Source organism: Talpa europaea (genome assembly GCF_964194135.1).
Source record: "Talpa europaea genome assembly, chromosome: 13".
NCBI lineage: Eukaryota > Metazoa > Chordata > Mammalia > Eulipotyphla > Talpidae > Talpa > Talpa europaea.
Window position 1 is genome coordinate 86,961,183 of NC_140080.1, and position 25,679 is coordinate 86,986,861.

A 25,679-nucleotide genomic window follows, 5' to 3' on the forward strand; every position below is an offset into this window, starting at 1 on the left:
ATTATTTTCTATTCTCAGTGCTTATTTCATTGCCCCTTGCCAGCATAAGATGTTTTCATTTCTTTCCATGCCTTGGTTTCCACATCTGTAAATGGAAACACTAATAGTACCTATGTCACAGAGTTGTTGTGAGAGTCTAATGAATTTCTGATTTAGGATAATACCTAGCACAAAGTACAAATCCAGTAAGTGTTGGTTGTTTGCAAAATCGTCAGCTAATTGATAGGTAAAAAAAGTATTTTATGTTTGAATTTGCATTTTTTTTTACTTCAAGAGAGATTGAAATTCTTCTGAGAATTCTAGTGATTTTTTTTTTTTCATTTGAGTGTTTTGTTGTTTTTTTTTGTCTTTTGCTCATTTGTGCTTGCAGGAGCACTTAATTGAAATATTAAAATTATGTGCTTTCCATGGTGGTTGTTGAGATCTTCTTGTTTATTATTTACTTTTGCATTTTTAAACACAGATAATTTCATTTCTTATGTAATCTATCTTTTTCTTAAATAGCTTTGTTTATATTTTTGAATGCTGGGATCTTCCTCCACCCAGAAGTTTAATGAAATTTGTTTTAAAAACAATGGCTGGATTAAAATAAATATCAAATACTTCACTCAATCTATTTGAAACTTATGGGGGTGAGGGAAGGATCAGAATCATCTGTTTTTCCCTAAACTAACAAATGATCTCAATGTCATTTATTAAATAAACCCTTTTTCTCTTCATGTTTACTTGCTGTTTCACTAACAAGGAAGCAATTGAAGAATAATGGAGTCCTAATTATCCCACTATTTTTCATTGTTATCTCTTATATATAGTGAATAACGTAGAATTAAAACTTGTCCTTAAAAGTCTTTATTTAGAACATAGCTATCCAATTATGATTAGTCAGTGTTTTGAGTAGACTGCCTGGTCTTATTTTCTAAAATAGCTGTTAAAAAGACAGCTCTCTACCTTTTTTCTTCTTTTAAGAAGAGCTATGAATTCTGGGAAAAAAATTTATCTTTGTGAAAGTATGGGAATGAAATTACCATTTGCAGACTCTTTCCCCCTTCGGGTAGAATATTTAAAAGTGATAAATGATGCATCTTAACTGCACATTTATGTTCCATGGAAAGAGTTCTGGGAAGTACAAGAAATAATGATTTAAAGAATCATGGGATTGATTTATGAATGAAAGAAGTTGGCCATTTATGGCTTCTCTAATGATGGGCATATTTAAAAGGAGAGACAAGAGTTAGCATTTATATATTTAAAGAAAAAATGTTTGGGGTGGCTGAGAGATTGCTCCTGAATTGTTATGAAGAATAGAATAATTTAGTTTAGAAAACAAATGAGCAAAAGTAGAATGTATCCATATGTATATATAAATTTTACATTGGGAGCTGTTAGAAAGCAGAATCATCTCCCCAGAGAGCTAGTGGATAGGATAAACTAGCTGTCTCTAATTTCTATAATTCATGGCAGATGCTTAGAAACAGGTTACATAAGAGGTTTCTGGGAATGGTTTAAAATGAAGTCTTGTAAAATGTGTAAGGTCAGGCTGGGTGACCTAGGTGGTATATTCTGATTCTCTGAGATTCTGTGAGAGCTGTGGCATTCTGCTGCTCAGCACTAATGCACCATGAGGATTATTTACTGGCAAATTAGTGAGACTTCCTTGATATAGGACCAGAATTCTTTGGACAATAATAATTGAGCTTGAAATATACTTACTTAGATCTAATATTATCTCTCTCTCATCCCAGTTATTTTAATTATTTTATCAAATAAATATTCAGTCATTATTTGACTAAATATTCTTATTCTTAGCCTTTGCTTTTAATCAACTTTTGATGTCATTCGTTTATGTTGATCCTAGGACAGAATTAATAAAGTGTTTGGAACGTGAATTTGAATAATTTTCACTTACAAAGTATTAGCCAAGTTGATAGGATGCTCAGTCCATGCTGTGCATATTCTCTTCCATGACAATAAAACATTTAAAATGGGGTTTATGTGGACTAAGTCCTTTGGTAACAGTAGTCGCTGAAGTGGATTATGTGAGACAGTTCACTGGGATATGGGATAAATATTAAAACTGTTATTCATGTCTTCTTTTTGACCTTAAGAAATTGAACCTATGAACACCTACCAGCTAGATGGACACTGGTGCCTCACTTTCTTCACACGTCATGTGGGGACGTTTCCCTTGAGGGGATACTGGTCCTGCCACCACAGGGAGGGTGACCACATAGCTCTCACTGACTGCTTCCAGTTAAATGTATTTGATTAAGGGGTTTGCAGATTACATTGTATAGTTCTTAAGCTAGCCATCAAAAAATTGGAGTGGAGAAAAAATAATGATGGGAGAGATTTCTAATGAAAACTAGTATCTTTTTATTAGCCACATTATGAGGTTCAAACAAGGAGCATTTGATCAATCTAGCAGGAAGGCAGTCAAAAAAATTAATAATTTTATAAACTATGTATTCCTATCTACTTTCATTAACAATAAAACCTTTCAAAGATAATGTTTTATTTCCTCTTAAGTTTGTTTATTTGAATTTTGAATCATTCCTTTAAAATGTTTCTTTGCATGTCCTACAGTGTGCATGATATATTGGCACAGAGGTACTTCTGTGCTTTATAAATTTAGATATCTAGTAGGAATAAATTGCAAAGATTAAATGAATGGATTGTGATCAAAAAAGGTTGGAGAATAGATGCTTTTAAAATGATTTAGCTAAAATATGAGGTTCACATTTTTTCTTGTATTATTTTAATCACATAATTTAAATGTCTTAAACATTATATTCTTATAACACCCTTCATGTTTAAGTCATGTTTAGATGACTTTTCCAGATAGAAATGGAAGAAAGTGAGGTAGAATGCAATTAATCAAATTACAGGATCATCATTATAGGTGAAGTAAATGTTCTATAACCAAGATCTCTGGGATTCAATAATAAAGAAATTATGCTAATTCAACTCATTTGGGGAAAGCTGGGTGTGAATCAAAGAGAAATATGAGGTATAAAACATTCTTTAAAAAGCATTTCTTTAATAATTTTGCAGAAAGATAAGAAGAAACCAAGTTAATTGTGCTTTAGCAAATCTTTTAAGTGCTTTCATTTAACAGATAGCTGAGAATTATTTATCATTACTCTGTTCATTGTTTGAATTAAAATTAATACCAAAGTAGTGCTTGAGAATGGTCTTTTTTTTCCTTTTACATTTAAATAGGCTAGACATTTGCTTTGTTTATATCATTAATTTGTTTTCACACAGCCTGCAAAGGTAACCATCAACTCAGAATTAATTAGTGGAATCAAAATTAATGAGGTTTTACTGTATTGGGCCATTTCTACTCTAGGCCAGTTTTCTTCACATGAGTCGGACTAGCATTTTCTTGGGAGAAGAAAAATTAGATTTATTTTAATCCATATTTAAAAAGCAGAAAACCATCTTTTTTGTGAGTTAAGTACCTCTAATAACTATGCTTTCTTGGGCTTAGTAATATTGATTTTTTTGTTTTGTTTTGTTTTCAGTCTTGATTATTTTGGCTGTTTCCAGACTGTTGCTTGTTACACTAAAGCTAGAGTTAACTCTTCAGATGCTTATTTTCATTTATAGGCTTCATATATCATTTTTATGTTTGACCACATTTTTTTTGTGTGTGGAGCATGTCACTTGCAAATTTTCACCATTACTGCACTGTGTGAAAGAGGAATAAGACTTCTCTAAAACATTTTTATGTAAATATGTCACGTTAAATTGCATTCTGTGGACACAGAAAGCTAGAATTTCGGGAATATACTTCCCACCACTTTTTTTCCTCTAGAAAATTATGTCACATACTTTTTGAAGTAGGTCCAATGGTATTACTTAGTGTTCACTTTGTATGCTCTTGATTGGTACTGTGAGAATGATAACATGGAGATGTTTAAATTTTTTGTATAAGAGTGGTTTGCAGTTTCTTGAATCTTTGGACTTGCCTGCCGACATGTAAATGGGGAGAAAGAAGGTTTTGGCAGTGAGACTTTTCATGAGGAGTCGCCGCTGCTGAAGTCAGGTTCCTCTGGGAATCCTCTTGTTTGCTTGAGGGCCGCAGTTCTTCCTCTGCCGGGTTATAAACGACAGGACAGTCTGTCTGGTGAAGAGAGAATTTGTAGCTCTGAGCTTGTCAGTAGTTTTGTGTCACCTCAGATGTTGAGATCTGTCAAAAGATCAGTTTAAGGAGCACCAAACACAGTAAAGATATTGGTAAAACTTCACCTTTTAAAAACAACAAATACTCACCTCGACTCATGTCTCTGCTCTTTGGAAAAAGTACATGATCAGTGAAGTGCTGTGGACTTGGGGACCAGCAAGTGAGCTGGTTAAATGTATGGCATTCATTAAGGATTAGGTCATTTTACAGAAGATTTTGGCGTTTGTGTCGAAGAGGCAGAAATCAAAAGTAGATGTGAGTACTGTGGCAGTTCAGTGCTGGATTAAAGGACATGGTTAAAAGGAAATACTGTTTAGAATTCATTCTTCCAAGTTTATCATGCATAGGGAAAAAGAGCAGTGTTTTCTTTCATAAAAGAAATAAAATGGGCACTTTTGACAGATTGGTGTTACAAAGTACAAAATAGTAGCTAACCATTAAGATAATAACCATCCCATTTTGTGAAGTGAATGATGGATGTATTTGATAAATACAAAGCCTCAGTTCTAATCATAAGCTGTAGAAAAACATCCCTTATATTAAATTGTTACCTTTAGTTAGCAATGTATGGCTGAAACATGTAAATATTTTATGTTGTATGAAATAACTGAAAATAAAGGCATCATGGTATTTACCATTTTATTCTAACATTGCCTATGTTTAAATGATTTTTTGGGGCATCATTGGCCACTTTAATTTGTTACTTAATTTTTTTTAAGATTAGAATCTATTTTTTTTTTTTTTTTTTTTTGGTGGGACCCTCTTCAGCGGCCAGGGAACGAACTGGCACCGCAGAGGCTGCAGGCAGCCTTGCAGCCCAGCGCTCAACCACTGCGCCACCAGGGGAGGCCCTAGAATATTTTTTTATTATTATTTTTTAAATATTTATTTATTCATGCATACAAAAACCAGGGTACAGGCCAGATGCGTGGGAGGGTGAGAGGATTCACCAGAGATGGAGTGGGGCACAGAACAGGCAGACTGATGAAATACACTGCTGAGGGGAGCAGCAGGCAAGACAGAAGAGGTCTGCCACTCAATGTGGGTATCTTGCCAGCCAGTGGGGATCAAACTAGCACTGCATTCAACTGCCTGTGCCACCAGGGGGGGGGCCCTATTTTATTGTTTTGATGTCATTTCATACTGATTTTTTCTTTTTTTAAAAAAATGTTTCATTTTTTTATTGAGGTAACATTGGTTTATAGCACTATCTATGATTTAGGGGTATAGGTTCACACCTCTTTAAATGTATGTTATCATACCACATCCACCATCAAGGCACCCACAATGCTCCATCAGGGTCTGTTGTGCCCCCTCCCCTTTTCCTTCCTCACCCCCCTTACCTTCCCCTTCTGCTAGTCTCCATTTATCATTACTGTTTAATTAAAAAGCTAATTTTTATGTGCCACAAGTCAACTACCTTTCTGTCATTAATATGTCTTTTTTTTTTTATAGAGGCATGTTTTATTTGTTTATTTATTTGCTTGTTTGTTTATACATGCACTGGGTACAGTCAGAAGCGCGGGAGGGTGAGAGAATTCACCAGAGCCAGAGCGGGGAGCAGAGCAGGCAGAAGGACCAAGGTACACTGCTGAGGGGAGCAGCGGGCGGCAGGAGAGGTCTGCACGCCATGTGGGACCCTCCTCCGGTGGCCGGGGAGCAGCCGGGGATCAAACCGGCGCCGCAGAGGCTGCAGGCAGCTTCGCAAGCCAGCGCTCAACCGCTGCGCCACTGGGGAGCCCCATTAATATGTCTTTTTAACGAAAGAAATCCTGTTTTATGTGTCACCTGAGTGCTGATTATTAGGGAACATGAAATAAATGTGCTTAATAAATGCTTGTTTAAGAGAATTCTATATGTTGTTTTAGTAAAGGTTTGTGACATGATCTTTCCAAACTTAGTTTTCTTAACTTTTAAAATTACTGAGTGCTTGCTATGCTGATTACAGTGTTTAAATAATCATTTTTAAAAAGGATAATAAGTAAAGCTAATACAGAGTTAAAGAATAAAACACCTGGATTTATGAACAAAGTAAATAGTTGAATATTACTATCTTTGTTTTATTAATGTCTTGCTTCATTTAAAATTGATGTTGTGTTGTTTATCAAAATAAATATTCAATAAGATCAAAATAAAGCTAAATCTCAGTGAAGAGAAAAATGAGATAAGAAAGCAGATGAGCCATTGAGTTACATTCAAAAATATCTGCTCAAGATTCCATATCACTAGAGGTAGAAAATTCAGTCCTGAGTTTCCTACTTATCCAAACTTAAAAGGAACCAGTGATATATAGCAGCTTTCCCCAAAGTGGGTTACTCAAAAACTAGGTCTTATCAGATTATCTTGGTCACATAACTTTGTACCACCTGAATGATACTGTATCCCCCTTGTAGAGGCAGTCATATTTATATCTGTTTGTTGAAGGTTCTTGGAAGTTTTGTGCATAAAAATTACAACTGCAATTTGTATTTCCTATGCACATTTGCATTTACCCCCTGTGTTTTTTATCTGACACCTGTCAACATTTCCCATTTAGTGCGATATACCATTTGGTGAAATACTGTTCTTTAGTTAAAAATAGTCTGTTTCAGTGAAGACTGTCAGAGACAGGTTTAAGATGAGACATTTCTCCTTCAGATCCAGAGCAAGGATACACACACACACACACACACACACACACAGAGGATAGAATAGGTCTCGTTCTCAATAAACAACCCCAGTCTGCACTATGGCTGGGTTCATTTGATTTCACCTCACTATGAGCTGAAAGTATAATCTAATAACTGAAAAATTAAGTTTTAAGTTGCCTGTAAATTCTTACAGAAATTTGAAAGGCTTGATATTTAACTTTCTAGGTTGTGGATTCAGTTCTCTGTTGCTATTGAAAATCTTTACCACCTTTGTTTGATTATCCATATTCCATCTTTTCCTGAAAAGGAATTGAAGGCAAAAACTAGAAATGAGCAGAAAACACAGAGCAGAATGTTTAATTGGCCATTGTGTGTCGGTTGAGGTGGTGCACCTGCTGACATTAGAGACAGAAGCTGTGCAGCATGTCTGTAGATAATACAAAGTGTCTGGCTCTTAAGAAACGATTGTGGCAGGGCAACTATGAGGGTATTGTTTTTGAGCAAAGGAGCAGGGAAGAGCATGGGTCTAAATGACAGCGACACAAACAGAAAGAAACACAGCAGAATGCAGCTCGAGCAGCTGACAAAGGAAAGTTCACACTGTGGAAAGAGAACACATAATAACAGATCAATTTTTGTCCAGCTCTGTCTGCTCATAAGCAGCGTTCATTTCAGTAAGGTCATCTTCGGATTTGAACAGCAGATTTGCCAAAGCATCTTTTCCGTCTTTAATCTAGGATTCATTCAGTATTTCTTTTAAGTGCTGGGATGATTGAACTGTTTTTTTTTTTTTTTTAATAATATAAAGGAACACATTTTCAACATGACTTAATATCATGGTTTGTTTTCAGGGGTTATAAATATATGGTTGATTTTGGTTTAAGTTGTAGAGGACAGGATCATTTTATTCTGAATTTAATGCAAACGTAATGAGGGTTTATTCGTCTTTTCAGGCACGAGTGCAGCACTGCATCTGCTCTGTAGCCAGTGACCACTCAGTGGGACTTCTAAGTTTGCGAGAGAAAAAGTGCATTATGCTGGCATCTCGTCACCTTTTCCCCATTCAAGTCATCAAGTGGAGGCCTTCTGATGATTACCTAGTGGTGGGATGTTCAGATGGCTCTGTGTACGTCTGGCAAATGGATACTGGTAAGAACAGATGCTAAGAGGTTGACATATAAATGAAATGGGTGTCTTTGATTTCCTAGAAATTAAAAACCATTCATAGGAGGAAAACAGCCCTAAAATGTAAAGAAGATTGCAACTTTTATTCTGATTGCTGCTTTTTCTAAATGTTCTCATCACCTTCAACAAAGAAGTATTTAAACATTTTCTTATTTGTTATATGCCACGTAATTGTAGTCAAGTCACTGATAACTAAAAAGTTAAGTTTTAAGTTGCCTGTATGTAATTAAAGATAGTATACCGGTTAGGACAGACATCCAGACACCAGACAAAAACGAGCAATTTCTGTATAATTCATAAAGGAATCAGTGAGCAAGATAAAGGAACCATTTTTGTATTTAATTCAGAAATACTGGGGAAAGATAAAAATCCTCTTTTATTTGCAAAGGAGAAAAGCAGTAGGGGACAGTTGTTAATAGAGGTGGTGATTAAAATAAAAGTTTGAAGTTCTAGAGAGAACAGGATTAAAAAATGTTATGTATGGGGTATAGGATAGATTAAGTATTGCTTAATTTCAGAGTACATGCCGCAATATGTAATGTTTATGCTTAGAATATCATTGTCTTTCCTGGAAATCTATAAGTATATAACTAAATGTATTTATTAGTTTAATCATTCATAAACACATTTTATCTCTTACTTTTGCTATCTTAAAAGATGATCAGTGATTACACCTTTCTTTACATTTCTACCCTACAGTATAATCTTTCTACTAAGTGTTTTTCCTTCCCTTCATATTTTCATTTCTTTTAAATAGTCTTTTTAAATATCAGAATACATGCACATTTCTGTCTGTACTGTGATACTGTAGGTAATTCTCCTAAGTCTTTTTGGGACAAGTTGTTATAGTCTTTGGTGGTCTTTATTTATAGGCCTTGTTTTAACTGATGGTGTGTAGGCAGTCTTGCCTTCAGGAAGCATTCTTAAAGAGTGTCAGACTATGTTTCTGTTGCATTTAGCTTTTCCTTTTCTTGTCAAAATTTAAAAGCATGAAAGTATTAGAAATGATGAAAGTATTAGATGAATGGTAAATAGCACCATTTGGCATATTTCTCTTTATTATTGATTCTGGGCATCTTTAAAGCCAGTGTGGCTGTTAGATGGCATAGGCAATTTCGTGCTTTACTTTTGTGTCCATTTGTCATAGCCTGTCTGGTGAGCAGTGTGGCCTTGTGTTTCCTAATGTGGTCCTCCTACAAAGTTAAATATTCAAGGTTTGTCATAGGCTCGATGTTAGATGACTGGGTTTGAATTTAGGGTTGTCCACTTGCCACCTCTGTGATCCACCCTAAGTCACTGGACTTTTGTCCCTCATTTTCTTACTTGTAAAATAAAGTTAAAGATAGTTCCTAATTTACAATGTTGCTGGGAGAATAAATAATATTTTCCTGGTGTAGTAGATATTTTGTGTTTATTTGTGTTTTGAGCTTGTAAGTTTGTATCTGTACTTCCAAGCCTGTATATTTCACATTACTATTATCAAAAAGATGCTACTTGTTAGTGAGTAGGACTTAAGTATTGATACATTTAGAAGTATTTTCTTAGGGAATTAGTACTAAGCAGAGTAAGTTCTTATAACAATAATGACATTTGTAAAATTTTAAAGTACTATAAATGTTACATTGACAATACATTTTATTTTATTTTATTTTATTTTTTTAAGATAATACTTTCTTTTTTTTTTTTTTATAAATTTTATTGTTATATTCCCCATACAATTGCAGCCCCCCATTCTGACCCCAATCCCTCCCCTCCCGCCCCCGCCCCCCTAAAAGTGTCTCTGGTTCATAGTTTTTTGTTGATTTTGATTTTCACTTTCTTATAGTTATTCATTTTCCTGGTCCCTTATTTAAGTTTTCTAGATTCCTGCTATGAGTGAGACCATCCCGTATTTTTCTTTTTCTTTTTGGCTTATTTCGCTGAGCATGATCCCTTCCAGCGCCATCCATGTTGCAGCAAATTGCATGTGTTTATCTTTTTTGAATGCTGAGTAATATTCCATGGTATATATGTACCACATCTTCTTGATCCAGTCATCTATTTTTGGGCATTTGGGTTGTTTCCAAAGCTTAGCTATTGTAAACAGTGCTGCTATAAACATAGGGGTGCAGGTGTTCTTTGGAATTGATGTTTCTGTGTCCTTTGGGTAAATACCTAGGAGTGGAATTGCTGGGTCATATGGAAGCTCTATGTTTAGTAGGTCCAGAAATCTCCACACAGCTTTCCACAGTGGTTGGACCAGTTTGCACTCCCACCAACAGTGCAGAAGAGTTCCTTTTTCTCCACACCCTCGCCAACATTTGTTGTTGCTAGTTTTTTTAATATGTGCCATTCTCACTGGTGTAAGATGGTATCTCATGGTAGTTTTGATTTGCATTTCCCTGATGACAAGTGATGTTGAACATTTTTTCATATGCCTGTTGGCCATTTGCATTTCCTCTTCAGAGAAGTTTCTTTTAAGCTCTTCTGCCCATTTTTTGACTGGGTTATTTTCTTTGTTGTTGTTGAGTCTCATCAGCTCTTTGCAGATTTTTGTGATCAGTCCTTTATCATTAGTGTTGGGTGCAAAAATGTTCTCCCAGTTGGTGGGGTTTCTCTTTGTTTTTGTTATTGTCTCTTTTGCTGTGCAAAAGCTCTTTAATTTGATATAGTCCCAGCTGTTTATCTTTGCCTTCACTATCACTGCTTTGGGTGATGTGTCTGTAAAGATGTCTTTGATGTGCAAATCACGTAGTGTTTCGCCTATATTTCCTTCTATATATTTTATGGTTTCAGGTCTTATGTCTAGTTCTTTAATCCATTTTGAGTTGATTTTTGTGTATGGTGTGAGGTGGTGGTCAAGCTTCATTCTTTTGCATGTAGCGACCCAGTTTTCCCAGCACCATTTATTGAACAAACTTTCTTTGCTCCAATGCATAGTCTTTGCTCCTTTGTCAAAGATTAGTTGACCATAAATCTGTGGGTTTATTTCTGGATTTTCTATTCGATTCCATTGGTCTGTATGTCTGTTCTTGTTCCAATACCATGCGGTTTTGATGATTATGGCTTTGTAGTATAGTTTGAAGTCTGGGAGTCTGATGCCTCCATTCCCTTCTTTTTTTTTCAGGAGAGCTTTGGCTATTCGGGGTTTTTTGTGATTCCATATGAATTTCATCAATAATTGTTCTATTTCTTTGAAGAATGACATTGAAATTTTGATTGGAATAGCATTGAATCTGTATATTGCTTTTGGAAGGATGGCCATTTTAATAATGTTTATTCTTCCAATCCATGAGCAGGGGATGTCTCTCCATTTCTTTGTGTCTTCTTCTATTTCTTTTAACAGTGTTTTATAGTTTTCTTTGTATAGGTCCTTTACCTCTTTTGTTAGATTTATTCCCAAATATTTGATTTTTTTTGTTTCAATAACAAAAGGGATGGTCTTTTTGATTTCTTCTTCTTCAGATTTATTGTTTGTGTATAGGAAGGCTACTGACTTTTGCGTGTTGATTTTGTATCCTGCCACTTTACTGAACTGATTGATGAGTTGAATTAGCTTTTCTGTGGAGTTTTTGGGGTTCTCTATGTATAATATCATATCGTCTGCAAATAGTGATAGTTTGACTTCTTCTTTTCCTATTTGGATTCCTTGGATGTCTTTCTCTTGTCTTATTGCCCTGGCTAGGACTTCCAGTATTATATTGAAAAGCAATGGTGAGAGTGGACATCCTTGTCTTGTTCCAGATCTTAATGGAATTGCTTTCAGCTTTTCACCATTGAGAATGATACTGGCTGTTGGCTTGTCATAGATGGCCTTTATGATGTTGAGGTATGTTCCTTGTATCCCAAGAATTTCAAGGGCTTTTATCATGAATGGGTGTTGCACTTTGTCGAAAGCTTTCTCAGCATCTATTGATATTATCATATGGTTTTTATATTTCTTTTTGTTGATGTGTTGGATAACGTTGATTGATTTTCGGATGTTAAACCATCCTTGTGCCCCTGGAATGAATCCAACTTGGTCGTGGTGAATTATCTTATGGATACATTGTTGGATTCTGATAGCTAAAATTTTATTGAGGATTTTTGCATCAGTGTTCATTAGGGAGATTGGCCTGTAGTTTTCCTTTTGACAATACATTTTAAATGCAGAAATATGGTAAGCTTGTCTATGACTCTTAAAAAATGAACTAAATGGATATAGGAAGAGGGTATAGTACTCCTGAAATTTTCAAATACTTAAATAGATGATACTGAATATTTCATATTTGAAATACTTTCGTAAAGATATACTGGAGGATATTATTATAACCAGTTTCATATGATTAAGCCCATTTTAAATGAAACAGCATTCACAGATTTCACAATTCTAATCTTCGGGTTTGGGTAAACAGCTAATGGCATTCTTAAAATAAAAAGAATGGAAGCAGAATTTATTTTGGATTTCAAGCATAATGGGAGGTGTGCTTTCTTTTTTCCTTGTTGTTCAGACTTTAGCTAGTGATATAACAGTACCTGGGGACCAGTAAGGCACATCCTGAAGGTAGTCACATTATTTATTTATTAAATTTATTTATTTATTAAATAAATAAAAAATGAAGCTAAATAAATCAGATTCAGCCAAGGTTTGAGGTATGAAACGTATTTAAATGGATGCCTCCTCTTGATGTTTTGGGGCTGTTTCTTATGAATGACTTTAATTACACTAAAACTATTCAGGCATATTGTAAAATTTTCTTTGTTTACTATTTGTATTGTACCGATGTGTCTTGTTTTAAAACACAGTGGCCTTCCTTTCCACTTTTATGCAGCATTTTCTTTTATGTTTTTCCCTTCACATGGACATCATTTTCAGTGTTCAGTTTCTAATGAAATGAAATGGAAGCTAATAATAGAAAGTTTAATTTGAAATGGATCCACAACCTTCTGTTCTTTCAGGATGTCATCTTTATTACATGCCATAGCAATGAAAAGCCACGTGTGAGGCCATGGGAAATTATTATTCCTTCACATCTGTGCATAGGGAGAAAATCAGTCCAACAACTAGCAACAAGATTTGGCCAAATGAACCCCTTGACTTCTACTTAGCAACTGATCTAGGGTAGCAGCTTCTGCTCAAGCTGCTTGTGTGCCTCGGGAATCAACCTTCTCTTCACTTTTGATGTTCCCAGTAAGCATGCAGTGGTGTTCCCACAGGCCTTTGACAAGGTCAAAATCCTATCTACTTGGGAGATAGCGGCATGCTTTATGTGATGGCTAATATTACAAGGTGTTCTTATCCAGTCGTTACCAAACCAAACAACATTTGTGTCTGTCTGTTTTTATCATCTTTTCTATGTAACAAAAGTGATTCTCCCATCTTATGCCCATTCCTATCAGTCCAGTTACTACAGTAGCCCTTGCTATGTATTAATAGAAATTAGTTTATGAATTCTTGTCAATTTTGTTTTGTGATCTTTTTGTTGATTTTCTGTCCCTCAAAGTTTTCTGAACTCTTCTGCTTTTGCCTTTACTTCGTGAAATGGGCATTTGTCATATTTTAAACTTAATTATCTAATCAAATGTAGCAGGGAATTGTGAATTAATGTACATTTACATCTGTTGGAAACATATATGAAAAGCATGGTTAACCAAAAACAAAAGTGTATCAAAAATTCAGATTTTCCTACCAACAGTCTTAGTGTATATGTTGTTCTTGCTTAAAACTGATTTTTAAAAACATTTTCATGCTTTAATTTTGGTTTACTTAAATTGATGGTTTTTGTTTTGTTAGTAAAATTAAAAAGATAATTGGTGGTGGTAGAACTCCATGCCAGTCTCTTATAATTTGTAGGAGATTTTAGCAACAAGCAACAACTTTGATTTTTTCACACATTTATCCTTTGTCTACAGGACTTAAATGGCGGAGATTTGATTTTATGTCTGTTTCACACTGTATGGCATTATATCATCAAATTTTCTATATCTTCTACATTTTTGCTTTTTATTCTTCTATAAAAATTTATAGGACAAAATACAAAGAATGAAAGGGCTGAGAAAAATGGTATTTTTTTACAATCTTGGTCAAGCCAAGTATAATCAATCAGAGGGTTTCTTTCTTCCCTTTGAACAATTCACTTTGGAATTGGAAGGAAGAGGTTGTAAGATGTAGTTTTGTGATGTGGAGAAACCAACAAAGGAGACAGAGATGGAGCTGCCAGGGAGAAGAAGAAAATGAAGGATATGGTTGCTTGGAAGCCAAGTGAATAAAAGTATCGCAGGGAGTGGAGCGGAGGACCTGGTGCCCTGGGTAGTAAATGAGAGTTGAGGACTGGGAACTGTGGGAGTCAGTAATGTGGAGAGTAGGTTCTGTGCACGTTACGTGGTGAAATCTGATGAGTTAAATTTAAAGGAAAATGGGAGGAGAAAGCTCTGGACTACTAAATATTGACAACTCTTTAGGGGGAGATTATGAAACAATAGGATGCCAGCTAGAGAGAGATTTTGGGTCAATTGTGTGTGCTTTTAAACAGGTGAAATAATTGCATGTTTATATGCAGATGGAAATGATGTAGCAGGTAGGCAAAAGTGATGAAGAGAAGGTGGCGAATTGCTGACACGCTGACCTGCATTTAGGGGCAGACAGCATTAGGTCGGAGCCTGGAGTGTTTTCATTACTGTCGGGTATGTGAGTGGAGATGCAGTGGTGAGAGCTTGTGCTTCTTTTCTAATGCTTTCTAAGTAAAATGGGGAACAACATTTTCCCCTGGATAAGGGCAAGAAATGGAGTGTTGAAAATCAGAGGAGAGGAAAGGTATAAAATAAGAAAGTGGGAGAGCGGGAAAGTGAAAAATCTGTGGAGATGTCACCACTACAGGCCCTCTTGCTATCAGTGATTGTGCCTGTCAAGTGGATCCATCAGTGTGTCGGTCATTCACTCCCTCCTCATTGTGCAGGTGCAGAGGAGGGGACGGGTACAGAGAATCCAGCCAGGGCTGCAGTTTGCTCAATTCATACAAGGAAGTGAGATGAGGACAAAGCTGTGGTTGTGAAGAGGGGTGATAGAGTTTTAGTAAGGACATGGGGTAAGCAAGGGACAATGATAGGTTAATGAATTGTTGGAGTAGGTCCTCAACAAGGAATTATTGGAATCAGAAGGAGCAAAGAGTGGGAACTTGCACCAGAGAATGGAATGTTTGGATTTGGGTCATGTTAGAATTTTGTTTATTGGTAAAGAGAAGATTATAATTTGACCATGGTCTGTGGCTTAAGGGTTGGACAAAATTTATTGGAGTAGAGGACTTCAAAGAACCAAGAGATCAGGATATGTGAAAGACTCAGATGTGCTGATTTTTGTACGTTTTTGAATTTTTAAATCCCTTTGTGATAATACACATTCTCCATTTCATACATACATGGAAAGTTTCAGGTAGCATTTTCTTCTTTTGCTTCTCACCTTCCAAAATGTATTGTTAAAGAGTCAATGAGTTGATAATGTATATAAATACTGAAATCACTAAGAAATGCTTGTAGGAGTACTATGGAAAGAGGGGAGTGAGTTAAGGGTAAAAGTCTAAGAAATGAAGGGCAAATCATCATTGCATTTGACATTGGGAACATAATATATTTTTGGATGTTTTAACTCTACCTCAAAAAAACACTGTAAAAATTTTGTATCTTGTTGAAAGTTAATTTTCTGGTGGCCTTTATGGTTATTTTTCAAAATTAACTTGTCCTCTGTTAATGGCATTTATTGGAAGAATACTGAATGAATCAAAATAAACTCCATCATCATTTCATTGTCATTCTAAAATATTACACACATTCTCACAATGAGACCCTTCTCTGCTTGATATGATGCTAGGTACTATATAAAACAAAGCATGTAGAAGGGCTGCCAGTTTTATAGGAAGGAATTTGTGCCCTAAAGTTAGCCAGGAAATGCACAGATGGTGATAGTGAAAAGGATGGCCAAATGAAGAAGCTTTGGTTAGAGGTAGTAGTAATTGTTTTCACAAATACAGAGAAGCATTTGGGTGTAAAGAATAAAAAATTAAAAAATTGCAGACAGAATGAGTAGCTAAAATTTCTGTGGAAGTTTCCTAGAGAAAGAGAAACTTCAGGTATTCTTCAAGTAGAAAAAAAATTTGAAAGATAGTAAAACTCAGGGATTTTTTTTTTTTCTGGGTTGGTTTGTTTAGGATGGATAGACAAAATAAAGGAAGGTGAAGTCGTAGAAATTTATGTTCGTAATAGAGAGTGGTATGGCGCCGAGCTAGGAGGCCATCTTGGGGTTTGAAAGACAATGGAAAACCCTGGAGAGAGTTGTTGAAATCTTGGCTCTGATTTTGGCTGTACTGGAAAGTTGTGGTGGGGCTTTATGGTTGATGGACTGGTGAAGGTAATGCCACATGGAAGAGCCCTGGAGGAAGGGAGTACGAGAAAATGTTGCTGGGAGTCACCGATAAGACCTATTTTCACTTGATAAAGTTCCATGCATTTTCCTTTCTTCAGAAATTATTTAGAATGTTACAGTGCTCTTTAATATTTGTGGATGCGTATGTCTTCCAGGTGCCCTGGATCGCTGTGTGATGGGAATAACAGCAGTAGAGATATTGAATGCTTGCGATGAGGCTGTTCCCGCTGCAGTCGACTCTCTTAGTCACCCAGCAGTCAACCTAAAACAGGCGATGACCAGACGGAGCCTCGCGGCTCTTAAAAACATGGCCCATCATAAGCTGCAAACCCTAGCCACTAACCTCTTGGCTTCCGAGGCATCTGACAAAGTAAGTTTTATACGTGGGCTCATGTACAGTCCCCATTTAACTTCCTTTAATACCTTGTAGGGGATAATATTTGGGAGATGATAGTGGTGAAAAATAAGCTTCTGATTTGCATTTAGGTTTATTCAACAGAGTTTTTAGAATATTTTAAATAGTTGGCATTTTGAAAGAGCAAATTATTCTTATTCAAAACATTGAAAAGTGATTCCTACTGAATTGATTTCAGGTTCTGAAATTAGAGCAAACGTTCTATATATAATCTTTTTGACTTTCTGACAGTCTTCCTTTTGAAATATTGAGTCCTGGTTAGTAGCTCCAGGAGCAAAAATAGTAACTTAGGTACAATTAAAATGTCTAGTTGTGGCTTATCTTTTTTGTTTAAAAAGTAGATTCTGATCTTGCTCAGAATAGGTTATTGCAAGGGTGTAAGAAAAAAATATGAGAGCAGGTATATGGGAGAACAGGTGCTGGCATTTCTCTGTGAATCCATCACACTTGCACAGCACAGCACACTTGAATTCAAGGCATTAGTTACTTCTTCAGTTTCCGGAAGGTCACCAACCTAAAAGAACAAACAATCCCATTTCATTAATTGGCTGCTTGTCTTAGCTTTGTAGAGGCTGGCCACTCTTTGGGTTGCGGTCCTTGTGATCTTTGGCATTATTGGAACTAATTTGTCTCTGCTAATTGATAAATGAAACCTACAGACAATCCCAATATTTCACTAAGTCACTACTTAAAATTCCAAGTTCCATCTAAGTATTCATTAGAATTATTAATGGGTAGCAAAATTAATTTTATTTTAATTCTGTTATTCCTGATTCTTTTTTAATGGTTAGATTTGTGAATAAGTAGTGAAGATGTTTGTTGAAACATTCATTCACAACTGGAAAATTTGCCTGTGAATTAGTATTAATGACATGATACTATAGGTAGTTCCATTAACCCATATCTTCCAGTAATTGGCGGTAATATTTGATCTTTCTGTCTCTCCCCAAGATATAAATGTTTTATTGGCTTTGTTATATTGTATGTTTCATAGATTGGAATTCTTTCTAATGAAGTCTAGTGAAATCTTCCTGTGATTTTGTTTTTAATGCTTTCAGTCCCATGCTCTAAAATTTGAATAGCGATTACAGCTTAAATGCATTTGCTGTGTCTACAGTTTCTTTCAAGAGATCATGTAGATGCTCCTAGAAATTGAGTGTTCCTAGCACATTGTCTGACATTCTATATAATTTTAAATTTGAGCAAACTTATAAAACAATATATCCAAGGGCAAGAGCGTATGTTATGCAATTTCCAAATCTCTTTCTTTTTAGTATCTTTTAGAAGTGAATATCTGGAAAAAGAATGCTATAATGGGAAAATTAAAGAAAAATAAGTGTTACAGTAATGTTTATGAATGGCTTTTGTAAGTGGTCATGGTCCATTATGTGATTTTTACAATCTTGTTTGTCCCTGTTTTAATAGCGCATTTTATAGTGCAATTAGTGATAAAAGCACCAGATATCAGAGACACTACACTTATGTATTGTAAAATATATTGCTTGTGAACCTGCTCGGTCTTGTAGCAGTGGTAATTGTTGCCTGGCCTACAAGGAAAACAATTATAGAAGGGGGGAAAGGCTTAGGAAGCTGAGACTGCAGGAGGATAATCACTTTATGAAAAATGTATGTTGGCTGTGCCATTAGGGATTTCTCTAACTATCTCCTCATGTTGAATTTGAGGCTCCTTCTGAAGGGAATATTTAAAGAGCTGTCCTCTACATGGTTTTCTAACCTCAGGAGAAATAAAACCCACCCAAAGTTTTTTTTTAAAAAAAAAAACCCAACACATAAGCTTCAAGAGTTTTTCAGTGGGATAGAACATTCTCAGATATTGAATTTATTTTATTTTTTTCCATGTTTCTCTCAATGGAAAGTAAAACCTCTGGTGGAATACTCTATGGAAAGCATCCTGTTCTTTTCTTCTTCAAATAGTATTAGCCATCAGGCTATTGGAAGTAACAAATATTTTATATTGGCAACTATATTAATTATGCCAGACATACAGCTTCGCAAGCAAAGATAGAGAATTTAACCTAATTCTCCCTATTTTTTTTCAAACTCTGATTCCCCCTATTGAAATTCAGTCTTCTTGCAGCAGAGGTTATGATCTATTTATCTCTGTGTTCTCCCCACCATGTCTTGTAACATCTGTGCAATAAATATTTGTCAAATTGGGTGGCATGTGATAGACAGCCCTGATGACAGCCTCTGCTTCGGTCTCTCTGCCCGTGTCTTCTCCATCCTCTCATGGCTATTGTCTTGACTTGACAGTTCAGTCTTCTCTTGTCCATGAGCCTCTAGGCATGGAACCTTGTAACTTTGCCCTCTGTTCAGTTTTTCATTCTCCCCTTGGTTTCGGTAAGCATGGCTATCCAGGCCTGACCCATCCTCCTTTTCTGCCTTCTGGGTGTTGTCCATGCTGGTTCATCCTGGAATTGTCTCAACTAGATCCCCTCACTGACCTCTGCCTCTCCCAGCTCCAGACCAGGGTTGCTCATCCCCAGCACTACTGGCGTTTCATCTGGATCAGTCTTTGTTGTGGGGGGGCATGGGGAGATGTCCTTTGTATTTTAGGAAGTTGAGAAGTATTTTCCCTCTACCCACTAATGCCAGTAGCACCCAGTCGTGAGCATCAGTAATGCTTTCAGACGTTGCCAAGTACCCCCAGGAAGGCACAACGGCCTCTGGTTTAAAACCACTGATTTTGGTGAAAAGAGAATGAGAAGTAGTAGGGCTCTTATATCCTGCATCCTTTCTTTTCTTCTCCCCACTCTTATTTCTTTAATCCTTCTCTTTGAGGGCTGTGAGGCTGTCCTCTACCCTCTTCACCTCTGCCCCCAGTGCCAGAATTAGTTCCTGTCCTGCTTTCTGTCTGTGCTCATAGTTACCTGTTCAGATCTCTCCTAAAACACTTCATTTTGTCTGGGGTGGTTTTTTTTTTTTTTTTCTTTACATCTGTCTTTCCTAAATAAATTTTGAGCTTCTTGAGGACAGGGGCTGAATTTCTCATCAATGTATTTCCATTGCTCATGTAGTATATGCTGCCTAGTAAGTACATGAGGAACTTAGTGGGCAGTTAGTTTGAGATATAGGTTGAAATCATAACATGGAGCCAATTTATTTTATTTTATTTTATATATTTTTTACATCATTTTTCATATTTGCACAATGTATGCATTTTCATCTTGGTTATAGTCCCCATACAATTCCCATCCCCCCTTGTTTTGATCCTGCTCCCTTCTCCCCACCTTGTAGTGTGTCTGTGGTTTATAGTTGCTTGTTGATTTTGCTTTTTACTTTATTATAATTAGTATTTTTCCTGGTCCCTTATTTAGGTTTTCTAAATTCCTGCTATGAGTGAGAACATCTGGTATTTTTCTTTTTCTTTTTGGCTTATTTCGCTGAGCATGATCCCTTCTAGCACATGGAGCCAATTTGAATGCAAAGATGAGGGTTCAGCTCAGTGGATAGCAACATGATATGGAAGAGTCTTCATGTGAAATTTTTGGTTTGCTTAAGAAATATTTTGCCCTGTGATATTCATGTGTAGGACACTTGTAAATATTGGTATGGCAAATGGGTTGAGAGACAACTGGGGTGATACGGAAGGAGGTAATGGGACTGGAGTGGGATCAGGCAGTAGAAACAGAATAGGGGGTGGCTTGTAAGCTGTCATGTAGATTGAATAGAGAGGACTTCACAAATGAGCGAGGGAAGAGTTCAGACATACAAGATGGTTTCAAAGATCCAAATCCCAATAACTGCTGGCATGCAGAGATTGAATTCGATGCAGTTCACATTTTGGGGTATCAGCTATTATTAGATTATTCTAGATATTCCATCTTCCTAATTTTACAGCAGATAGATGAGTGTAATAAATGTCCTTAAATTTGCAAATTATGAACGTCAAAGATGGCTGATCAGTATTGGGATCAGGAAACTTTTTCTGTAAAGGGCCAGATAATAAAAATTTTAAGCTTTGCAGGCCATCACTCTCTTTTGCAGTCTCAGCTCTGCTGTTGTAATGAGAAAGCAGCCATGGACAGTATGTAAATGAGGGAGTACGACTAGTTTCCAGTAAAATTTCAGTTATAAAAATAGGCAATGGGCTGGATTTGGCCCTTGGGTCATAGTTTGCCGACCCCTGCTTCAGAGGATGGCGTTATAAATATTCAGGTGGTGGGTACAGCTCCCCCCTGGGAGAGCCTTTGCTTCATCTTTGAAAAGCAGTTCAAAGACATTGTTAAGAGCCCAGTTCAGGCGACAGGCCTATCTGTGTTCAAATTACGCCTCTGTAACTAGCTGCCTGAGGGTGACGTTGAGCCAGTAACCTCCAGTGGCCTAGGTCCCACATATAATTGAAAACAAAATTTTATAAAGGAAGTAAAGGTTACTAGTTGATCAGAGAAATGAAATAACATTAAGACTTGGGGAGTGAAAAGAGTGTTTGGAGTAAGTCATCAGGAAATGGTGGTGATCAAGAGGGCGTTGGGCGGGAAATTGGGACGAGCTAGGAAAGCGCCTGCGCTGCAGCGGAGGGACGGTGTGTGCCGGAGGTTTGCTTTTGGAGAAAAAGAGAGTAGTCTCTTCGTGGGCTGCAGGCTTCGGAGCAGCGTTTACACCTAGTTTCAGAGCGCTCCCTGAACACTTTTGTTGGTGGAGGAGGTAATTGATGGAGCGACATAAGAGATATGGGGTACAGATATGGAGAGTTCAGCCTTTCTAGAAATATGTTGGTGAATATATCCAAGATATTTTTAGTGGAGGAGGAGAACAGTAACTATGAAACCTGTTAAAAGGAAGGCAATGGATGTAATCCCTTGAAGGTAGAGTCATCATCCACTTTATAAATACCAGTAGTCCTCAGCTTAAATAAGTGGACTGGATTAGGAGTTAGAAGATTTGTAAAATCTATTTTTAAGGAGAATAATATAAAATTTGAAAGTCCCTGGTGATAGTGGTGAAAACAGGAGTACATACATCACAACGATGGTCTGAGCATGTCAGTTGGTCTTCTGGGTGCCTTTTCTCATGAAGCATTTGCTGCAGATACCAGTTCTTTGGTGAGGAGGTCTTGGGAGAAACCCTGGGCTAATGACTATTTATTAGTGTAGCTAGAAAGTTCTCACTGCCACAAACTTCATTTCTTACCATTCTTGGACCTTGTATATAAAGATGCCAACTGGAAAATTCTGTTTTGGACGTTGTTGTACCACCCAGATTCACCTTATTGATACTGAAAAACGATGAGGTTGAAGAAACTGAAAAATGACCAGGATGATTTATCTTTTACCTTACATTTCTCTCTCTGTCGTCTAATTAGTCAAAAGCAGGGAAAAAATGAACAGGCTATATTTGCAAAGGTCAGTAGCTTTGTATTCTGTATAACTAGGTGAGAGAATAGAATTTAGAAGAGAAATAGAACCTACTAACAACATCCTCTATGTTGTTTGCTTGCAAAATTACTCTGTAAAACATTTTTATACAGATCAAATTGACTTTATGATTCATTATGAAAAGGGCAATGGAAATTACCAACAGGGACAAGTCAAATGGTGTTACGTACAGGATTCCAGCCTTGTCTGGTGAATGGCTTTGGCCTTAGAACAATTTTATGATATGTATGACCTTTGAAGAATCAATTAAACTTGCTTATCATTCTACCCCCAAACTGTGACAGAAATACTAATATGTTGATTCTTTATATTTATAAATATATAAATTCAGTATCTGGTTGTTCTAAATGGTTATTAGTACAAAAACTTTATACTACACTTGCTGTCTAGTCTTTAATCAATAAAGTTAAGGAGGCTTGGCTAAGCTGTCCAGTCTTAAGAAAATAATGGAGGTGAATGGAGTCAAAAGTGTAAACTCTCACCTACAAGATAAATAAGCATGGTGACTGGAGTTAATAAGTCTGGATCGCATATTTGAAAGTTGCTAAGAGAGTAGATCTTAAATTTATTTATTTTCTTACATCATTGTTAATTTTTGGACAGTATTTGATATTTCCCCTCAGATGTCCTCCTCATGGTTCTCCCATCCCCACAGCACCCATGATCCATCACCACAGTCGCTTGTGCTCCCCCCACCCCTGCTGTTGCGGCAGATCTCTGCTCAGCTGCAAGATTTGTCTTTTTCCTGATCCTTTGTTCGGTTTCCCTATATTCCACCTGTAAGTGAAGCCATCCAATATTTCTAAGAGAGTAGATCTTGAAAGTCTGTATTGCAAGAAAAAGTTTTTTGTAACTGTGAGTGGTGATGGATGTTAACTAAACTTATTGTAGACATTAAGTCTACACGTGTCTTAAAATATATACACATGTTGAATTAATTTGTTGTACATCTGAAGGTAATATAATTCTGGCTCAATAAAAATAAGGAAAAGACAACAAAGGAGTAAGTGTCTATGGCCGTTGGAGGAGAATAAACTCTTACTGAGTACCTTGTGATGGGTGACTCCCTCGAGTGGAGGGGAAGAAACTGGACATGAAATCTGGACTCTGCATGCACCTTCTGCTCCCTCTCAGTACACAGAGCCACTCATATGTGTGTTTACATACATGGCACATACACAAACACATGTGTGTGTCTCTGTGTCTGTCTGTCTTTCTAAATATATTAAATATCACGAATTCACACCATTCCCTCCAGTTCTAACCGAACAGCATCGTGTCTGGCCTGGCATATCTCCTGGAATACTATAATTCTCCTGCTGTGAGAGATCTCAGACCTTGCTCCCCAGGTTTTCAGTGTCAGTGTTTGCTCAATTCCCCCATTCTGTAAACAGTCTCTTGCCCACCCTGATCTGCTTTCAGGTGTGCCAACCAAAAGCTTGCCTCTCACAAAGGGAAAGAAGCTTCACTGCTTTAGGACTTAAATTTTGCCCTCTGCTTCTCTGGCCTTGTCAGTTGTGTTTATGCCTCTTGTGTTTCTTTCAGTTTAGGCTTTATTTCTTTTATTTTTATGTTTTTCTTTTTATTTGTTTTTCTTTTATTTCTAGATCTTTCTTGAGTTCAGCTATTTCATTTCTGGTTTTTCTAATTTTTACATGTGTTGTTCTTTCATGTTGATTATCATTTTAAAAATGTCCTGTAGGTTCATTTTGATCTGCCTTTTGATTATATCTGGGTTGTTGTGGGCCCCCCCCCCCCCACCCTGGGTTTTTTTTTTTTTTTTTTCTCTTTTTACTCATAAGAATTTGACTTCAATATTTTTCTGTGGCTTACTTTTTGTAAAACGATTTTTTCCGGGCTTTTTAAATGATTAATTCCTATTCCTTTCATGACTCTACTGAGAGAGCTTCCTCTTCTGTTGGTTTCACAAAGTGGTGGATTGCTTTTAGAGGTTTCTTGGCACCACACCTCTGCCTCTTTTCTTTTTTCTTTTTTTGGAATTACCCGTCAGTTTTGGTTATATTCCTAGCAATGTCTCCTTCCTGGGGGACCCTGCCTTAGGAAGGAGTCCTGATGCGTGTTGTTACAGGAACACTTGAACTTGGATGTGCCAGCTGCTTCAGCCCATTTCATGGTGGGCTCGTATGCTCTTACTGCAGAGGTGGCACAACTCCTCCTCAAGCCTCCCCACTGCCCCACCCGCCCCAGTCAACTGCTGTTTTCAAATTGGCCCACTGTGTTTTTCCAGTAAATATTGATTGTCTCTTTTGGGGGTTTTCCTGTAAAATCTGATAGATACTCCCTGCAGCTGCCCTTCCACAGAGAAGCCTGATTCCAGATCGCTCTGTAGCTGTTGGTAGGTTTCCCCATTCATTAGAATTTGAGGATTTCTGGGTATACTTTGTTCTCTTGTTTTCTCTTTTTCTTCGTGTTTGCCTCATCTCAATAGTACTCTTATAAAACACACAGGAAACCATGTAGGTTGTGAGTGCTTGTGTGTCTTTGTGTTCCATGTGTGTGCATGCATAGTTCACAAAGTTGTGCTAAATGTTTTGTGCGTTTTCAACTTGGATTAACTTTTCACCAATTTTCCTCCAGTTTAAGGGAAATTAGGTTTAGGTTACTATGAATATAATGCTATTTATTCCATCCAGGAATAAACTAAACTCTCAACTAGCTACATAATTAGTTATATTTACTATTTCTTTTTTTTTTTTTTTTGTGATTGCAGTGTTTTTGGTTCTCTTCCCTTTTTCAGGATCCTTGGGTAGACTTGACTGGAGGTATGACACTGCATAGCTCTGTGAAATGATGACATAGACAAGGGAAAGCCCCTTCTGGAGATTCACCAGACCCCCTGGCTCTTGTGCCTCATTGGTCCTGCACACAATACTTTCAGCCTTGCACGTAATAGACAAGCAATGGATTTATAAGTGGAATTTATAGTTCATAGTAAATATGATTCATCATATTATTCTGAAGCAAGAAAAAGCAGTCTTGTTTTGTGATGGCTTAAAATTCATAACAGTTTTTGTTTTTCTGGGAAATACATTAACAAATCACACTGTACCTAAGGAGAAATTGAGATTGTTGCACCACATACATGTGCTCTAGCGAAGGAGAAATTTCTTTCACCATCTCACATAATAAATCAAATGGCAGACCGCTGAGAGAATGGGAGCACCGGGTCGGTTAAAGCCTGTGACCTTCTCAGCAGCAGATCTCTCTGCTCTTATGTGTGATATTTTATATTTGACTCTTCTTTGGAAACTCGAAGGTATTACGAAGCATTTTGATAGAAGTATAAAGATTCGTGGCTAAATATTCACATGTTAGTACTTTGGGTAAGAAATAATTTTTCTCTTCTAATATGCTTGAAAAAAATCTGCTCTTTATTAGATCATATAAAAGATTTTCAAACTTCTTGACTTTTATAGGCTCTGTTAGAAAATAATTGAATCAGTCTAGTTCAGTAAACATTTATTGACTT

General features: G+C 36.6%; 1 protein-coding gene across 1 annotated transcript in view; it reads left to right on the plus strand.

Moving 5' to 3' along the window:
• The window catches only part of WDR7 (WD repeat domain 7), a gene marked incomplete at its 3' end in the record, with an annotated part of 253,430 nt that overhangs the window by 15,434 nt on the left and 212,317 nt on the right, over nt 1-25,679 (plus strand). Inside the window, exons 9-10 of the mRNA XM_084252706.1 lie at nt 7,770-7,965; nt 16,531-16,745. Of these exons, the coding sequence (XP_084108832.1) occupies nt 7,770-7,965; nt 16,531-16,745 (411 nt within the window). The remainder of the gene's footprint in view (nt 1-7,769; nt 7,966-16,530; nt 16,746-25,679) is intronic.